The sequence below is a fragment of the Labeo rohita genome, chromosome 15 (assembly GCF_022985175.1).
Source record: "Labeo rohita strain BAU-BD-2019 chromosome 15, IGBB_LRoh.1.0, whole genome shotgun sequence".
Lineage (NCBI taxonomy): Eukaryota > Metazoa > Chordata > Actinopteri > Cypriniformes > Cyprinidae > Labeo > Labeo rohita.
In genome coordinates, this window is record NC_066883.1 from 15,803,539 (window position 1) to 15,824,429 (window position 20,891).

Consider the following 20,891-nt stretch of genomic DNA (forward strand, 5'->3'; position numbering starts at 1 on the left):
TACATTTTTTTTATTTCAAATTAAAATAATTAAAAATGTTTTTATAATATAAAAACATTACATTTATAAAATAACATTTACTGAATGAATATTGCATATATTCTCTTACGTGTAAATAAACATTTCCACTGTAATTGCCCATGAGAAAACATACAGTTACATATAACAGTAGGAAATGTTGTCACACTATGCAGAGTAATTCAACACAATAAAACTTGACATTACACATCCCATTATCAGAAGAACTGTACATGTTTATATGGCTATATGATCCTCTGTTCCTAGTTCTACTATTGCTTTCCCTATGCTGGCTTTAATAATGAATAAAAAAATCGGTTCTGTCTTCATTTGTTTATTTGCACACGATACTCACTGTCACACACATATGGCTTGTCTCGATCCTCTAGGGATGCTGGTTCCTGTCTCTTTCTCATCCCCCCAACACCACATGCCTGGACACATCAAAAATTGCATGTAAACACACACCGATTAATTTACAGTTGGCAACCAGTCTATTTTACACAGGTGCGGCTAGAGATCCTTTGTTATTTGGGCTTTGCGGTGCCCCTCATCCCACTTCCTCCTTCAAGCTTTAAGCAAATCCTCTTACACAGCATTAATTACACCTAGCACACAATTATCACAGCATCTCTTCCACACACTGCCGGATAACTATGTGGGGTGTGAGAGATCTTAGAGGAAGTAGTGTGCCCCAATTAACAGCACAGAAGGTGAGAGATTCTAGGGACTCAATCAAAGACATTCTGTTTGTTACCCTTGCATGTATTTCTGCTAGACTAGACTACTGAAAATCGCATGCATTTCTGTCAGGGTTATACATCTATGTCTATATATCTATATCTATTTATTCTCATAAACCTTGTATCGCAACTTGTAGAGTTTTCCTTCTTCAGGCTGTGTTTTTTTCATGCCTTGAATGCATTTCTGCACAGAACCACTTACTATTCCCGCCTTTCATGTACTGTATGTGGGGTTATAATTACAGATGAACTTAGCCATGTTTTCAGTGTGCTATCACACATCAGGTGTTGTCTTTAAAGTGGTATTAAAGGAGATTTTTCATGGCTGTTCGGAAGGAGCTGCTTTGAATCAACACAAAGCCCGTGGAACGCAATGATGAAAGGTACGCAGGGATCAAACCTGGAGATGTGCTAAACAGCCATAATGGATCAATGGCTGATGAGCTACAATAGCCTGCTTTGTTCAGACAGCAGCCTTGAAGAAACAGGAATCCTAGATTAAACAAAAACCCTGCAGGGCTCACTGCAAACCAGTGACATATTAATACAAAACCTTGGGTTGTGTGTCTATTTGCTACCTAGAGCAGAGGTTCTCAACTGGTCATTTGCAACCCAAAAACATATGAACCATATAATAGTGCCTAGCTAGGATTGCAAAATTGCTTATCGACTTCTAAAAGACAGGCAGAAATGCTTTCAGTGTTTTTGTTGTTGGCGTTTAGACGTTTAATACCGTACACCTAGTCAAACCACTAAAACTCTATAAAATGACAACCCAGACCCATTGGCTCTGCACTTGATGCCCAATGTTAAAATGAGATTTGAAGCAAAATCAGTTGAGTCTTGTGAGTAATCAGCTTACAAAACTCTATGATTCATTCTCGTGTTACTATGATTCATACTAATTAATTAGCGACTGCAGAACATGTTATAGCTGCATGTGTTTTACCCGTCCTTTGGTGCGATTCTTGCGTTTGGGAACATCCTCCTCCATCTCATCCATGTCCAGCTCGTGAGGAAAATCTCCCACCAGCAGCTTCTGTGACCACAAGGAAAGACCAGCACATATGAGTCAGCTGTACTTTATGAACAACGCTAGAATGTCAAACGAGCTGGTGCAGGAAGGATGAGTGGGAGAACAAAAACCCTAAGAAAAACTATATGGAAAATACAGTGGAGGTCAAAAGTTTACATACACCTTGCAGAATTTGTAAAATGTTAATTCTTTGAATAAAATAAGAGGGATCATACAAAATGCATGTTGTTTTTTATTTAGTACTGACCTGAATAACATATTTCACATAAAAGACATTTTCATATAGTCCACAAGAGAAAATAATAGCTGAATTTATAAAAATAACCCTGTTCAAAATTTTGCATGCACTTGATTCTTAATACTGTGTTGTTACCTGAGTGATCCACTGCTGTGTTTTTTTTGTTTTTTGTTTAGTTGTTCATGAGTCCCATCTTTGTTGTCCTGAACAGTAAAACTGCCCGCTGTTCTTCAGAAAACAATTTTTTGGGGGGGGTTTCAGAAGTTTTGTGTATTTGAACCCTTTTCAGCATTGACTGTATGATTTTGAGATCCATCTTTTCACACTGAGGACAACTCGTAGGGTGACAAGTCGGAGGGTGAAAACTTTTGAACAGAATGAAGATGTGTACATTTTTCTTATTTTGCCAAAATATATATTTTTTTCATTTAGTACTGCCCTTCAGAGGTTACAGAAGATAGTTGCATGTTTTCCAGAAGACAAAATAAGATCTTCAAATTCAAAAAAGTTTTTACCCCCAGCTCTTAATGCATTGTTTTTGCTGCATATGAGTCCCTCTGTTGTCCTCAGTTTGAAAAGATTTCCATTGTTGGAAAGGGTTCAAATACACAAACATGCTGAAAAACCAAAGAATTTGTAAGACCTGAAGGATATTTCTGACAGCTATGTGCACACAGTATTAGAGTTGCTTGAATCAACACAAAAAAACTTAAGGGTCTAGTTCAGGGGTGGCGAACGTTGGTCCTGGAGAGCCGCAGCCCTGCAGAGTTCAGCTCCAACCCTAATAAAATCTCACCTGTCTGTAGCTTCCTAGTAACCCTTCAGACCCTGATTAGCTTGTTCAGGTGTGTTTGATTAGGGTTAAAGCAAAACTCTGCAGGGCTGCGGCTCTCCAGGACCAACGTTCACCACCCCTGGTCTAGTTGAAACAGTCTTTTTAACATTTAGACTGCCTTACAATGGTGCAGTAATCACAAATGTTAATAGCAAAAAAAATCAGGTATGATTAAAGGGATAGTTCACACAAAAATTTAAATTCTGTCATTAATTTCTCACACTTATGTGGTTCCAAAACCATAAGACTTTAGTTTATCTTCAGAACACAAATTAAGATATTTTAGATGAAATCCAAGAGATTTCTGACACGGCACAGACAGCAGACATTGACTATTTTAAAGGGGTCATCGGATGCCCACAAGTTGATATGATTCTTTAGGGTCTTAATGAAAAGTCTATAATATACTTTGGTTGAAAATTCTCAATGGCTGTGTAAAACAACACCCTTTTTACCTTGCCAAAATCAGCTCTGCAAAAATCATCCCATTCTGAGGGACTGTTCCTTTAAATGCAAATGAGCTCTGCTCACCCTGCCCCTCTTTACTTTCTCTGGATTGACAAGCTGCTCTGAGAGATTGTTTACTTTAGCCGCATTTAGCGCGTTTAGCCACAAAACTTGCTAACTAGCATGTTATTAGGAAAGGTGATTGCTGAGATTCATAAAAAAAACCTTATACTCACTTCTGCTGTAGGTGAAGCTGGATCACAAATGATTTGCGCGAACATAGACGCATTTATGTAGATCGGGAGGTGCATTCCCTTCACAAACAAACGTAATCCACTGCGACTCAGATGTAGGGAGTAAATGACGAGCAATATGTTCATTATTACATCCAGCAACACAACACCTCAATCGCTCAATCTGAGATATTCTTGTCTAACTTCCCTGCTCCGGCATCGAAACAACGGAGGTCGGACTGTTACAGCTGATCTGAGGTAAGACGCTGATGTCAATCAACTGTCGTGGGAGCGGCCATCGCGTGACGCCACACCGACAGGCATCTGAGAATGGCTCGATTTGAAAAAGGGAATATTATTTTTACAGATTAATTAAAAACCACTGTATGGATTTTTTTCCTTATAAGGCAGATTTGTACATACACTGCCAACACACATTAATGTTCAAACAACATGTAAAAGTGAAGTTTGCATCCGATGACCCCTTTAACAATGTCTACCTTTCTGGGCCTTGAATGTGTCAGTTGCATTCCTGTCTATACAGGGTTCGGACTTGGATTTCATTAAAAATATCTTAATTTGTGTCCTGAAGATAAACAAAGCTCTTACGGTTTTGGAAGAACATGAGGGTGAGTAATTAATGACAGAATTGTCATTTTGGGGTAAACTTTAACTGTGATGACTGCTGAGCAAGTGCACAACTGTAAGCGCACTCATAATACGTGGCTGTGGAAGTGAACAGCGGTAGCAGGGAGGCGCACAGCTTTTTCACTGGGGCCTGAGGCGAAGCAAGCAGCAGGATCACAGGTCCGCTCCCAGGGGACTAAGCACTCTAAAGAGTGACTCTTAATTGAAGTGCTAATTGGTTAACTGTCCACCCCTGGGATAGATGTCATGTTATGTGCAAAACAGTGAGGGTGGTGACAGTACTGACAGCTCCATTGACTGACAAGCTGGTTCATTAGGATCTATAAACACTCGCACGCCAACACGGTCAAATGTAAGTACCTGTAAACCCAGATACGTTGAAAATGCACAACCGCTCTCCGCAAAAACAATGCAACAACTTTGTCAAACAGACTGACATAGACACACAATAACAAAAATACTCTTTTGCAAACATATAGTCTTTGTGGTTAACAAGGAAGTCTGCCAGTGGGGGCGTGTCAGCCCTGCAGGGATTTGTGTTACTGCCAAAAAGAGACACATGTGCTACAGAGAAATCAGAAGGGGAGAGAGAGGAAGAGAAAGGAAGATGGCAATAGAAAGCAAAAAGAAATGCTGAATGGAGTGGTGGGAAGAGCAATTTGGGTACCAAAAACACACAGGGACAGTGTCTTAGTGTGTACTTCACGACAGGGTGTGTAAAACAACTCTTTATCTAGTTGACTTTTGAGTGTGCGTCTACAAAATCATTCTAGGGGGAGCAAGCCACAGTTGAGGAATCTTTTTTTTACCTGGCATTCACTCATGGGTTCCTCCTCCTTTGTTTCAACCTTCTTGTCCAGAAGTTCTCCACTGAGGAGTGACTCCAGAACGGGACCCTCAGGAACACCCCCTTCCTTCTTTAGTGCTGCTTCATAGTCTGGACACACACCGCAAACAACTGTTACGCCAAGGTGTTTCTAGACAACTCATAAAAGACCAGGCCAGACATTGTTTCTGTCAAGGCTTAAAGTAAAGAAAACGTATGAAGGTTGCACTTAATACCATGAATGGTCTCACACATAACCTATAATTTAATGAGAAATTACACACTTGTAGAAGCTATAGCAAAGAAATGAACCCAATAAAACCACTCTTGACAAAATAATGCATCTCATGTTTTTCTGTTTAAACTGTGTATTTATATGATCCGACAAAAACAAGTGGAACATTTGGTCACACTTTATTTTAAGGGCAATTCTCGCTATTAATAATGTATTAACTACAGCTTTTGTCTCAATAAACACCTAATTTGCTGCTTGTTGATAGTAAGGTAGCTGTTAAGTTTAGGTATTGGGTAGGATTAGGGATGCAGAATATGGTCATGCAGAATATGTGCTTTATAAGCACTAATAAACAGCCAATATGCTAGTAATATTCATGCTAATAAGCAACTAGTTATCAGTGTGAATTGGTCCCTATACTAAAGTGTTACTGAAATTGATTTGATAGATAAAGCAAGGATAAATTAAACTGATCAAAAGCAGTACATACATTCATAAAAATATATATACACTACCAGTCAAAAGATTTTTTTTAAGAAATCTCTTCTGCTCAACAAGCCTGCATTTATTTGATCCAAAGTACAGCAAAAACAGTAAAAATCTGAACAATTTTTACTATTTAAAAGAATTGTTTTCCATTTGAATATATTTTAAAATGTAATTTATTCCTGTGATTTTAAAGCTGAATTTTTAGCACCATTACTCCAGTCACATGATCCTTCAGAAATCATTCTAATAATCTGATTTGCTTCTCAAAAATGCATTTATTATTATTATTATGTTGAAAACAGTTGAGTAGAATTTTTTCAGGTCTGTTTGATGAATAGAAAGCTCAGAACGGCATCTATCTAAAATAGAAATCTTTTGCAACATTATAAATGTCTTTATCATCACTTTTGATCAATTTAAAGCATCCTTGCTAAATAAAAGTATTACTTTCTATAATTTCTTTCCAAAAAAAAAAAAAAATGACACTGACTCCAAGCTTTTGAATTGTATAGTGTGTAATGTTACAAAAGCTTTTTAATTTTTAGATAAATGCTGATCTTTGGATCTTTCTATTCATTAAAGAGTCCTGAAAAAATTTACTCAACTGTTTTAAAAATAATAATAATTAAAAAAAAAAATGTTTCTTGAACTGCAAATCTGCATATTAGAATGATTTCTTAAGGAACATGTTACACTGAAGACTGGAGTAATGATGCTGAAAATTTGATTACAGGAATAAATTACATTTTAAAAAATATTCAAATAGAAAACAGTTATTTTAAACAGTAAAAATATTTCAAAATTGTACTGTTTTTGCTGTACTTTGGATCAAATAAATGCAGGTTTGGTGAGCAGAAGAGAATTCTTAAAAAAAAAAAAACTTCCTGTTCAAAAACATTTGACTTGTAGTGTATAACAAAATATTAATATAGGCTAACAAAAAATAATCAATTTGCATATGTGCTTCTCAGTTCCAGCTCTCACCGATTTTAAACTCGATGGGTCCAAGACGTGGATCTTCTAAGATATTTAACCGTCTCTTCTTTCTCCAGCAGCGTGCAGGATAGGTATACAGCTGCCCTGGAGCCACACCTGGGTTAAAAAACATCCAGAGCCATGGCATAAACATCCAAAACCTTGAATGTACAACAAAAGTGCGATTCACTGTACACAAAGATGCACACCTGGCCCACGATGGGTCTTCTCCATCCATATGTAGCAGTTACTTTGTGCTACGCCTGTTTGGGAGTCCAGAAAGGGCAGGCGCATGGAGCGTTCAGCACAAAGTCGAGCATTGTAACTGCGGCAGTGCTCAATGGCCTCGCGGTAAAACTCCTCACCAAGGCTGGAAACAATTAAAAAGGGAGAATGTGTTACAGCAAACTAAGTATGTCTAAATACATTTAATTTCAGTGCTTAAAAACAACATTTATTATTTAAAGGCCCCATGAAATCGAAATCTGAGTTTAACCTATGCTTTTGAAGCCATCTATATGCACTTAATACGTTGACAAAATTAATATTTTATCACAAATACACATTCAAAATTTACAGTCTTTCTCTGCCGGGAAATTAGAGCAAAAATATTGATGAGTCATAAACAAATTTCTGTCCAAGTAACTTCAAGGGGTCTTTAAATTTTCAGCTATCTATTATCGATGCAGAGAACTCTTCGTACTGGCATGCAGGAAGTAACGAAAATTCTTGGCTGGCATCTAATTGGGAAATATAATTCTCATTTCCAGCTCTGTTAAAGAGATTTGCATTTATAAATATACTGTTATACTGGAATATACTGGTAAGGGTTCAGGTGTTAGGAAACGCTGTATAAAACACTGCAGCATGAGAATGGTGGTGAGCATTAATGGTTCATGTGGCCAAAAAGAGCGCACTCAACAGTTCTGTCCTCTAGAGTATGTTTGCATGCTCAAAACTGGTCAAGACAAAAGTACCGAACAGTGATTTTATTGCTGAGGCTGCACTGAGAAACCTGCTTAGCAAACTGCTGTATTTGTAAAACAATTTTAACATCAGGAAAACACTCATGAATAAGTCAGTAGCAACTGTTATATATTGCTTTACAGATCAGTAGTTGATTTACATTCAAATTTGAATATATGAAAACATATAACTCAAAGTAAAATGAGATTTTTTTAACTTTTGCAGGGGTGGATGGGAGGCTGTCTTGTGGAAAAGAAGTGCACTTGATTGAATCAAATCTTTAAGAACTGTAATTGCATATAACATAATATTAACAAAATAAATGACAAATGTACTTAAAGAGAGTACACTTTCATGACTGTGTTTTAAAAAAAAGTGTGCTTTTGTACAGTAATAATGTCAAAAGAAAAGTTTTGCTTCAAAATATATTTTAAATCATTATGTATTAATATTTTTTTTGTTTTAGTTTACCATAAGATGTACATAAGTCCTACTAAAGTAGATCAAAGAAGCATTTTAAAGTTCAGTTAATTGTATTAATATAAATTTAACCTATAATACATTTCATTTCATTGCAATTAACATCAATGTAATTAAATGTCTGAAAACATTATATTCAGCTCACATGTACAGCTGAAGTCAAAAGTTTACATACACCATGCAGAATCTGCAAAATGTTAATTTTACCAAAATAAGAGGGATCATGCAAAATTAGTAATTAGGTTTTAATTTAGTACTGACCTGAATAAGATATTTCACATAAAAGACATTTACATATAGTCCACAAGAGAAAATAATAGTTGAATTTATAAAAAATGACCCCGTTGAAAAGTTTACATACACTTGATTCTTAATACTGTGTTCTTACCTGAATGATCCACTGCTGTTTTTTTTTTTTTTTTAAATGATAGTTGTTCATGAGTCCCTTGTTTGTCTTGAACAGTTAAACTGGCCGCTGTTCTTCAGAAAAATCCTTTAGGTCCCACAAATTTTTTTCAGTTTTTCAGCATTTGTGTGTATTTGAACCTTTTGAGAGCCATCTTTTCACACTGAGGACACCTGAGGGACTCATGTACAACTATTACAGAAGGTTCAAATGCTCGCTAAAGCATCAGAAGGAAACACGATGTATTAAGAACGGGGGGGGACTTTTGGGATTTGAAGATCTGGGTAAATGTAACTTATTTTGTCTTCTGGGAAACATGAAAGTATCTTCTGTAGCTTCTGAAGGGCAGTACTAAATGAAAAACATGATATTTAGGCAAAATAAGAAAAATATACACATCTTCATTCTGTTCAAAAGTTTTCACCCCCTGGGTCTTAATGCATCGCATTTCCTTCTAAAGCATCAGTGAGCGTTTGAACCTTCTGTAGTAGTTGCATATGAGTCCCTCAGTTGTTCTCAGTGTGAAAAGATGGATCTCAAAATCATACAGTCATTGTTGGAAAGGGTTCAAATACACAAAAATGCTGAAAAACCAAAGAATTTGTGGGACCTGAAGGATTTTTCTGACTCATCACTAAACAAAAACACAGCTGTTGATCATTCAGGTAACAACACAGTATTAAGAATCAACTGTATGTAAACTAAAAAGCAGATTCTGCATGGTGTACGTAAACTTAATTTTGACTTCAGCTGTACGTATATTATTTATTTCCATAATAATTTCTCTTTTTAAATATATACTACAGTGTATTTTCGCAAGGTGTCCCTCGCTGTGTTATGTAGAAAACACTGCAATTATAGTTTAGCAATCATTATTTAATAGTGCAAAAGGCCAAGTGACCAATCAAATTCCAATATTTCAGAGTGAGTCATGTAGCAATGTTATAAATCAAAGTGTTATTGAATTTAATCCAGATATTCTTTTGATTCTGCTCTAGTTTATTCAGCATTGAAGTTTTTTCTGCATTTTCTCTCTCATTGTTAACACAAGAAAAGATCAAAAGTGCAAAAATAATTGGGGGATGCTTAAAAAGTCCTGACAATACCCTCCTTAACCCTGCTCTCCTGCGGTTGCCTTTTCTTCTTTCTTTCTTTGTGCAAACCTGCTAAATAAACTCCCTGCTATGTTATAAGCTATTGTAAAAAATTAGCCCTGTGGAAGTACTGGTGAGTTTTGGGACACAGTCCCCGGTTTCTGATGCGTCATCGTTTGTTTCGTTGTAATCAAAAGCACCGGTCTGCAAACAGGAGTGAGAAATGAAGGAAAATTGCATCATGCAACAATGACCGCATCCCTGAAGCAAGCCTGATAACAAATTGACAGAGGCTTGAGGTGATGTTGATGATGTAAGTGTAAAACCATTGTGATTGGTGAACTCATCCATTTCTCCTTGCGGGGAAATGATGAAGAGCCCTGTGGCTCAAGACTAACAACTCAGTCAGGCTGAAATAAATAACCCTCATTTCTCCAAACAAAATGGCGGCGAGAGCAAAACAACACATTTTCTATTTAATTTAGTCCATGTTTGATTTGGGGGGCCACATCCTGGTCATTCAGCGCGGGCTGGAATCAATCCTCAACATGTGGGTTGAAAAATCACTAAGTGTGCAGGGGCAGTAAATTACAGTGCATCGAATGTCATGTGCTCAGGTCCACCAGAGGGGAAATATTAAGTCCTGTGGTGAAGTGCTGTGGGCTCCATTTAAACACCTCTACACTCAGTCTGCGGCCAGTCGCACACAATGGACCAGGCGATATCTAAAGGTCAGCGAGCGAGTAAAAAACAAAGTTTGGCGTCTCTGTGATTATGTGAGAAATTGTTCTTCAAAGAAAGACCTTGTCAAATGAGCTTTCGAGATTTCTGTTTTCCAGCAATTTCTGAAAGGCTTTTTTAAAGTTTTAAACAGAATACTCCATAATGGGCCTTTGTTAAAAGTCGAAAAGAGTTGGGGGCAAAACAGCAGTTCCCTAAAGAACTTCCTGAATTGGTGAGATAAAGTGGGTTTTTTTTGTATGGCAAAGCTTGATTTTATATCCCACGAGCACAATGAAAAAGCAATCAATTAGATCGGAAAAACGTGGAGCCCTGCACATGACGTGGACGACAAAAAATAGATCTCGTGGCCACAAAATAAGAATTTGTTCCCATGACTTATTGCTTTGTAATGAATTTGTTCATTTTAGTTAAATAAACAGTTCACACAAAAATGAAAATTCTGTCTATCATTTACTCACCCTTGTGTAGTTTCAAACCTGTATGACTTTTTCTTTTGTGGAGCAGAAAAGAAGATATTTTGAAGAATGTTTGCAACTAAACAGTTTTGGTTTCCATTGATTTCCATTACATTTTGACCATACAATGCTGTTTGGTTACCAACACTCTTTAGAGGATTTTCTTTTGTATTATAAAGAAGGTAGAAAGTCTTACAGGTTTGGATTTACATGAGGGTAAGTAAATGATGACAGAATTTTTACTTTTGGGTGAACTGTCCCTTTAATTGGTTTTGTTGCCAAGTTGTAACATAGTTAAATACTACCTTGAAAGCACACGTACATCTCGGAAGACGTCTACTTGATGTCTGCATTTACATCTGCAAGACATATTTTTTAGATTGTTTGCTCATCTGCAATACGTCTATAGGACGTTTCCTATCGGATGTCCAATAGACGTTTATTAGATGTCTTTAAGATGATTATTATGATTTAGAGTATGTAAAACTGACATCTTACAGACATCTGCAAGATGTTTGTACACAGCAGATGCTTTACAGATCAAGTGATCTTTAACAGACATCTTGCAGACGTACGTGTGCTATCTGGGTAGCCACAGTTAGTGATAGTTTCGTCCATGATTTAAAGGGATAGTTCACCTAAAAATTAAAATTCTATCATGAATTATTCACCCTCATGCCGTTCCAAACCCGTAAGACCTTTGCTCATCTTCAGAACACAAATTAAGATATTTTTGATGAAATCCAAAAACTTTCTGATCCTGTATGTACAGCAACGCAACTGATACGTTCAAGGCCCAGAAAGGTAGTAAGGATATTGATAAAAGTGTCCGTCTTTGATGCACATTTACGTTCTACTGCTTGTAAAGAAAGCAAAGTGCTTCCGGGTTGCTCCTGCCAGAATGCCAGTTCCTGCATCAGCAGCACCACATGCATGGGTCCTGGTATTCTTGCGAAGATGCGACAAAGACTGACACGGAACAGATGAAATTGTTGTATAAAGACATTATTTTTGTTTTCTTTGAGCACAAAAATAATTCTCATTCTGGTTGAACCACTGCTGTCACATGGACTGTTTTAACAATGTCCTTACTAGCTTTCTGGACCTTGAACACAGTGTTGCCTAGTTCATGGATTTCCTGCGGAATTTGGCTACTTTTACATTGTTGCCGCTGGTAGTTTTTAATGTCCGTGATTTGAATCGACCCCGATAATGTCATATTTAGTCCCTGAAATGTGAATTTACCAGTTGAACACTGACAAAAATAAAATGTGTATTTTATCCCCTGGAATGCGATTTTTAATGGGGACATGTCTCGAAATGGGACTGTTTTGGGCTAGTTTTGAGTAGCAATTGGACAGGTTTTGTTGTGAAAATGGTATCTTCTTTTGTATTATAAAGAAGGTAGAAAGTCTTACAGGTTTGGATTTACATGAGGGTAAGTAAATGATGACAGAATTTTTACTTTTGGGTGAACTGTCCCTTTAATTGGTTTTGTTGCCAAGTTGTAACATAGTTAAATACTACCTTGAAAGCACACGTACATCTCAGAAGACGTCTACTTGATGTCTGCATTTACATCTGCAAGACATATTTTTTAGATTGTTTGCTCATCTGTAATACGTCTATAGGACGTTTTTGTTGTGGTTTTGTTGTGAAAACCTGGCAACCCTGCTTGAACGTGTCAGTTGCATTGCTGTCTATACAGGGTCAGAAAACCTCTCAGATTTCATCAGAAATATCTTAATTTGTGTTCTGAAGATAATTGAAAGTCTTACGGGTTTGAAACAACATGAGGGTGAGTAATTAATGACAAAATTTTCATTTTTAAGTGAACTAACTCTTTAGTAACTCTAACACAAGGAAACGTGTTAATAAATTGTGAGAATAAATTCTAAATTCATGGCCACATTATCTTGATAGTATATCTTGAACATATATCAGTGAATATGTGAATGCAAATACATGCTACATACTCAATCCTGCCACAGAGGGTGCTATAGAATGCATTAGCAAAAATTACTTCTATAGTCAGTTGTCTCCTTCAGACCATCTACTCTCATGGTGGAGAAACTGTTTGAAGAGAATCTTGTTGAGCAAGTAAGTTACAGTTACTTAAAGAAGTAGATCATTTCTAAAATGAAAATGGCCATATCTTTCCTCATTTAAAAAGAAATTAAGTATTTTGAGGAAAAAATTCTCCATATAGTGGACTTCAATGGTGGCCAAAGGGTTGAAGGTCCAAATTGCAGTTTCAGTGCAGCTTCAAAGGCCTCTATACAATCCCAGCTGAGGAATAAGGGTCTTATCTAGCAAAACTATCAGTCATTGTATATACTTTTTAACCGTCTTCGTACATTGCGTAATCATGTTGGAAAGGTCACGTGTGGTTAGTTCTTCATCTGTGTACTTTAGTTCAAAAAGGTAGGCTAGGGCGAAAAACTCCATTTCGTTTTCTCCTCTAACTTCAAAATCATCCGACATCATTGTTTTACCTTTTTTTTTCTGTGCATGTTTGTTTTGTAAACACAGGGTCTATACTTCCACCTACGTCACACGTGTGTGATTTCTTAATGCGTGAGGTTGAGCTAGTGCATTTGTGGTTAAAAAATGTTTACATTTTTTTTTTTAGAAAATGACCAATCGTTTTGCTAGATAAAACCCTTATTCCTGGGCTGGGATTGTGTAGAGCCCTTTGAAGCTGCACTGGAATTTGGAAACTGCAATTTGGACCTTTAACCCGCTGATCCCCACTGAAGTCCACTATATGGAGAAAAATCCTGGAATGTTTTCCTCAAAAACCTTAATTTGTTTTCGACTGAGGAAAGAAAGACATGAACATCTTGGATGACATCGGGGTCAGTAAATTAAACTTCTCATTCAAACTGTCAAAGTGTTCCTCAATAGGTTCCTCAAGTCATGATGTTCCAATATCCCTACACCGTGGGCCTGCTTTTGCTGGTGGTTTAAATGTGTGACCACATTAGTGAAATTTCACCAAATTTCTTCCATTGTCAATATTGTAGAAATCTCACAAGAAGGTCCCTTTTACACCAAGCAGCTTTATGTTGGCCATATTTGTGAGTCCAACTTGTGCAACCAATGATAAAATCTACATGGGGAAATTTTTCACCCTCATTCGAAACTCCAGATCACCTATATTTCTGTTTAAATAACTGGATTTTGACTCCAAAATGCATCAAAGAAATGGTAAATGTGCTTTGGGTACGATATGCACCAGTGAGGAGTTGGAAAATATGTGTATTGGATTTACCAGCATACCTGTTCTTTATGACAGTTCCACTTGATTGCCTAAAAAGAGAAGAAACAGACATGAGCAGATGCAGACAATATGGAGGTTTTGGAAAAAAAAATACTATCAAAAGATCAGTAGGACAAGATTCCATTCAAATCATTATAAACTAACAGAAAAAAGCATTACCATGAACAACAGACAAAGCCTCTTAACCCTGGTCAAGCAATATAGGTTTTTCCATTGCCAATATTTAAGAACAAAACAACCTACAGTATGAGCAATGTAACGCTGATATATACATAACACAATTTAAAGGTATAGTTCACCCAAAAAATGAAAATTCTGATTTCGTTCAAAACCTGTATGTCTTACTTTCTTTTGTGGAACACAAATAGAATTATTTTGAAAAATGTTTCTAGTGTTTTTGCCCAAAGCAACAGTGGATCTCATTTACTTTCATTATAAGGACAAAAACCGATTATAAAATCTACTTTTGAAGAATAAAAAGAAAGTCATACCCGTTTGGAACACCATGAGTGAATTAGAGAATTTCCAATTTTGGATGAATTATCCCTTTAATAACAGCAAATGACACACAAAATTAAATAAACACAATAATTACTCAAAAACAGAATACATTATCTACTGACAAAGCTTTCTGAAGACTTTCGACCAGACACACTTCTGTTAATTGACCAAGCATGCCAATGGTAAAATTGTAAAAGAAAAAAACTAAATACCAGTTGATTAATTGGCTGATATCTAAGTCGAAAACTAGGATTTGAATACCTTGATTTTGTGTTCTAAATTTGCCACACGAACTGCATGGGGCCGCAGCATGCTGCAGTTTTACAGCTCACAGGAAAAACAGTTACAAGAATAGCAAACGGAAAACACATCTTATTGCCTCTTTAACTACATTACCAAGAGATGCATTATTTGCAGTCATTGTATTCACGCTATATGAGAGCCCCAAAAACATTAGGTATCTTGGAGGAAGGCTGACAGAATGGAGAAATGGGTGAGGTTAGCTAATACAAGAAAAATCAATAAGAGGAAGCAAAAAGCCTGAAGCAACCCAACCAGAGTTTGGCTTGTGTGCGGGCAGAGCCGGCCAGGAATGGCATCCACAGGGAAAAGTGTGTATGCCAGTGTGCCATGAGGAAGCGCTCTCACTTCTTTGTGTGTAAAACTATGCTTAGAGGGAGTGAAAGGTCAGAGTGTGTGTGTGTATGTGTGTCTATGTATGCGATTGCGTGTGTGAATTCGATTTTAGCCTTCAGATAGTTGATGCTGAGTGTTACGATCTTACTTTGATCTAACTGACCAATGAGACAGCATGGCAGGAGGAAAAATGCACATAGTTTGGTGACCATTTCTGATTCATATAATGCATTTTGTACATGATACAATGGTACTGTAATGGTAGTACCATTATTTTTATTAACAACACTGCAGGTGATGTGCAGACACTTTATTTATTGGTTAATACAGTATAAAAGGCACACATGAATAAGCAGATTCAAAATTAGAAAAAAAAAAAAAAAATGTAGTTAGTAATGTAATGTAATCCATTACATTACACACTTTAAGTAATCTAAACAGATTACTTTTAGATTACTTTCGACCTTACTCATTTATCACATTGATTTAAATAGGATAATCTTGTACCATATATTAATATAAAAATACAAAGAGTAAAAAAATATATTCCATTCTTTGTAATAAACAACATGAAGTGCATAAAAATTTCCCAAACTGGGGCTTGTAAAGGAACTGCAGTACTGCATGAGTTTAATGCAAAACTAATAATCAATTAAATCCTAAAAATGTGAAATTAAAATAAATCATTTTAAAATAATGACAATCAAAATAAAACATTAAAAAAATGAAATTTTATTTGAACATACAAATTAAAAAAAACAATTATTAATATCTGTGTTTTAAAAACTGCAGTTAAATATTAATATGAATAATATGTAATCATGTTATCAGTAAAAAACTTCATTTTTGGAATCTGGTTATGTAATCCAAATTAGAAGTAATCAGTTCACTACCCAGCTCTGCATATAGGTTTATGGTGGGCAGTTTTTTAATGCTTAATTTTATAAAGATGATAAATTATTTCTACGTTAAGACATTTTTCATGTCTTAAAAAAATAGTCAAGTTAAAAAAAAAAAAAGAATGTCATTAGACAATTGACACATGAGAGCTTTTTACATTTAAATAAAGAGTTAATCATGTTTATTTAATTTTAAAAGTGATTTATTATTTACATTAATTAAATAGTTATAAATAACTATAAATATAAAAACTCTCAAATGCATTATAGAAAATGAACTCTTAATACTATAATATTAAATATTAATATTACTGTTAATAATAATGTTAATATTATATACAAACTAAAAATGTATTGGTCTAAACTGCTGTCCCACAACCTAAAAACACATTTAAATAGCATTTAAGTATTCAAATCTTTGTTTACGGAGTTCCTTGTTTAGTAATGTTTACTATCTTTTTATTATCTATTGAAACCAACAATAATATTTATACTCAGTAAGCTTAGTATATATAAAATCATCATATATTGGGTACTTTCAATTGAGAGGTGGCTGCCCTAACCCCTAAATTTCAATTTATGAAAATTATATTAAAATAATTTTTGTATGTTAATCCCTTGTTGTTTTAAAAACTATATATTTGATTTAGTTTTTTGTTTTTTTAAAGTAAAGTTCAGAAAAATGTATTTTATGTTTTATTTGTAAATTATGAAAGTTTTTTTATGTCACTATACCGAAGCAGTGTCTGTTTTAGTCCATTGGCGGCGACTGGTTTTAACTACACCCCTACATTTATGTTTAGGAAATATTCATGTGTCACTCTCTCTCACAGAAAAAAAACACTTTAAAGAATGTCACTATCGAACACCATTTTTATATAATTAAGCACACTTCTTTGGGAGTTATTTCATTGCATTCAGTTTTTATATGTGTACAACTGTTCAGAACTTTGCTAGCTAAACATGTGCTGATTAGCATCTTTGAGATTGGTTCAAAAATGTCTAAAATTGTCACTACCGAAACATTCATGACCAAACTATTTGGTTAAGTTTCAATAGTGACATCTTTGTGTTTTTGGTTGTTATCCCACAAAATTGTCACTACCTTAACAGTTGACCAAAACATGTCATCATTGTTAGGATAGTAACAAAAGGGAACACATAATCCTTTGTTTGGTGGAAATAAACAACATTTTTGTACAGTTATGCAAATGTTTAGTATTTTTTAGTATGTTTCATTTCAGTATGTTTTGGTATGTGGGTTAGAATTCTGTAATGTGAAGTGGTCGCTACCAAAACTAACTGTCACAACCAAAACATGGCACGTTTTGTCAAAAAATAAAGTATACTGAATTATTAATTAAGATATTATGATAGTGTTTGGTTCAGTGGATATTCCAACTACCCAGATAGCACATGTACATCTGTAAGATGTCTGTTAAAGATCACTTGATCTGGAAAGCATCTGCTGTGTACAAACATCTGACAGACGTCTGTAAGATGTCAGTTTTGCATACATTCTAAATCATAAACATCTTAAAGACATCTAATAGACGTCTGATAGGAAACGTCCTATAGACATATTGCAGATGAGCAAACACTCTACAAAATACATCTTCCAGATGTAAATGCAGACATCAAATAGACGTCTCCGTGATGTATGTTTGCTATCAGGGTAATGAATTGTGAAGTTTGAAATTAGTATGATCAACTTTTTGACTTTTACAAAGAAAAATTGGATTCAAAATACAACAAATCTCATAAAATTACTATATGTTGTCAGAGTTGTAATTGTTATTGATTTACCCTGAAAACTTTTTAATAACAGAAAAAATATATTTACCAGGAAGATGTAAGCAAAAACTTCATAGGTCAATATTCTTCTTATTAAATTATATATTACTGTGTTCTGGTAGTGACAAATTTGGGGAGAGGACAATAATATTCTGAAACTTTCTGAAAATTCAATATAATAATTAACTGCACAATCGCTAAAGAATTACACAATTTGCATAAACACAAAATCTGTGGAAAAAGACATTTTTCCTACTCTGACGTTGAACCAGTTCTGTAGAATGGCACATACAGTATACTATATACTGATTCCTTCCTATAACACTTATTTTACATGAATTCAATATTTTTATAAATTATATAAATAAATAAAATGATGTATTAGAAATCTCTCTCTCTCTCCTTCTCTCTCTCTCTCTCTCTCTCTCTCTCTCTATATATATAAAGAGTTCAGATGCAAAACCAGCTAAAAGCCATCTCTGTCAAAAATGAGATACTGAGTGAATGCTCTCGACACATATTATACGTCCATCAAATACTTTTTCTTCAAACTTGCTAAAATACCAGCCTCAGCCCAATCAGAAGTACCGGTACTTACATAGAAACCTATACATCTGAGCCTGAAAAAAATGCATTTTTTAAAGAAAGACGTCAGATGGATTTAGCTGGTTTTGCATCTGAACTCTTCACATATATATATATATATATATATATATATGTGTGTGTATATATATATATATATATACACACACACATATATATATATATACACACACACACATATATATATATACACACACACATATATATATATATACATATATATACATATATATATATATATATATATATATATATATATATAATTAATGAGTAAATAATGTGTTCTTTTTTTTATTCCTTGTCCTCCGAATATCAACTTGCCACCACAAAGTGGGCAAAACCTGACCCACGCAGACGGAATGCAAACAATTTCTTCACAATAATTTAAAGCAAAAGTGAGTGACTGTGATGTAGACTTGGGCTCAGACTTGAAAGCTTTGGAAGAAAATGGGTAGCGAAAAAGACACAAATGCAAAGCAACTCACCCCTGAGGTTCAACCCGATGCCCGACGCCCCCTCCCCCCTCTGCCTCTTTCTAGTCTGAGCACAGAGCCGTCAAGCCCCCCTTCTCCATTCCATCACCTCACTCCTGTGTGTGCTGCTAGTGGAACAAGTCTGGCTTTCAGTAATAAGTTGACAGCTGTAGAAAATGGCCGCTCTCAGTTTGTTTGCTTTTTTTTTACGCAATCTCATTATATTATACTGTGGCGGTGGCCTTGAAAGCTGTGAAACGTGTCTTGCTGGAAGACGAGAGAAAGCCGGCCATATGGAATACAGTCTGAAAGTAGGCCGAACTCTGTGAATTCCAATTTTCTCGATCAACACTGTTCCCTGCAGTTCTCCATGTAATTTGATCACACTTTCTCGTATCATAGGCGACCAGTGTTCGATTGTGGATGACCACCTATGGATTTCTTTAATGTTTGTTGTGATGGAGAATTTGGACGAAACCTTTTAGGCCAGACTTTAATTTGTCAGCATCAGTGACAAATGGAGCACAGATCTAATCAGATACATCTGAGGCAATTTCTCTTGTGTTTTCATTACTTTGTGTTCAGTGCACAGTGTTGCTATATTGGCAGCATATATCAAAGCAAAGGCTAATGAAAGAAAGCATCCAAATTATAATCTACTTTCTCAGAGCTATTTTTAGTAGATGCTGCCCACTTAAGAGACCTTTATAGAGAACGGTAAAATCCTGCAGTAAAATGTGTTCGGCATTGATAACGCATGCTTGATACGATATGAATGCATGCATGTAATAACCACCTTTTTATTTAATTTACACAAAGCAAGCCAGGCTGACACAGACACACTAGCTAAACAAAGGAAAACAAGATCTTCAAGAGCAGGGTGCCTTTTCCCCAAACCAAAAGAGAAAGGAAAAAAAGATGACTGGAGAGGAGCGCATAGCTTGCAGCATCTACACTGTCACTCCTGTGCAAAGCTCAACTATGACCCTCAAAAATAGAACAACCTCCAAAATTAGCTCTTCTTCTGTAGCCTATTTAATTTAAACCGGTGAGGAGGCAGAGAGAGATATTGTCCGAATCTGTCTTTAAACTTACTTGTGTATTCCTCATTATACTCACTACACTACCAGAAAACTCCCTACAGTGCCAATTAGTCTCAATTAACAGTTGTCCTTTTGAAAAGTAACAGAGAGCTCCCTCTAGAGGCTGCACTGTGTAGGTAAAATACCAAACTCCTGTTGCAGAGACCAGAGACCTCCCAAGTTATTGAATGCAAACACACATGCTCAAAAAAATCAACCATATATTCATTTTAAAACTACTTAGTAACAAGTAATTGTCAGGTTCACAGAAAATAACATCATTTTTATACTATTAATATATGTTACAATGATACAAAATAGCTCAAAACTGTATTTTGTTTATTGTATTGAAGCATCTTTATTACCTTTTCAACAATTGGTCAGTGAAAGTAGAAAAAAAAGTTAAATGCAACCGTTTCTAACAATAAAAATAAATAATGTAGTTACAAATAAAAATCGTTTGATTTTTTTTTTTCTTAAAATCACTTGCATAAGAGAGTTGAGCTTTCTAAATGTAGTCAGTTACATGTTGTGTAATTATTGAGAAAGTATAGACATTCTTTACTGTAGAAAACAAACCTAAATTAATATTAAAGTGTTATAGTTTTTGTGACAAGGAATAAATGATACTTAAAGTAGTGTACACAATATTTCATTTTTTTATTAGTAATAATAATAAAAAAAGGTGATAATTTTAATAATAAACTAGTAGTCTTTTTTTTTTTACAAAAAACTGAGGCCCTGTTTACACT

At 35.3% G+C, this 20,891-nt stretch overlaps 1 protein-coding gene across 1 annotated transcript in view; it reads right to left on the reverse strand.

Annotated features, from left to right (window-relative positions):
- Positions 1–20,891, reverse strand: part of dpf1 (double PHD fingers 1) — a 68,528-nt gene that overhangs the window by 34,011 nt on the left and 13,626 nt on the right. The window contains 6 exon segments of the mRNA XM_051130090.1: positions 374–452; positions 1,711–1,800; positions 5,008–5,135; positions 6,733–6,840; positions 6,933–7,093; positions 14,151–14,180. Coding sequence (XP_050986047.1) covers positions 374–452; positions 1,711–1,800; positions 5,008–5,135; positions 6,733–6,840; positions 6,933–7,093; positions 14,151–14,180 — 596 coding nt within the window.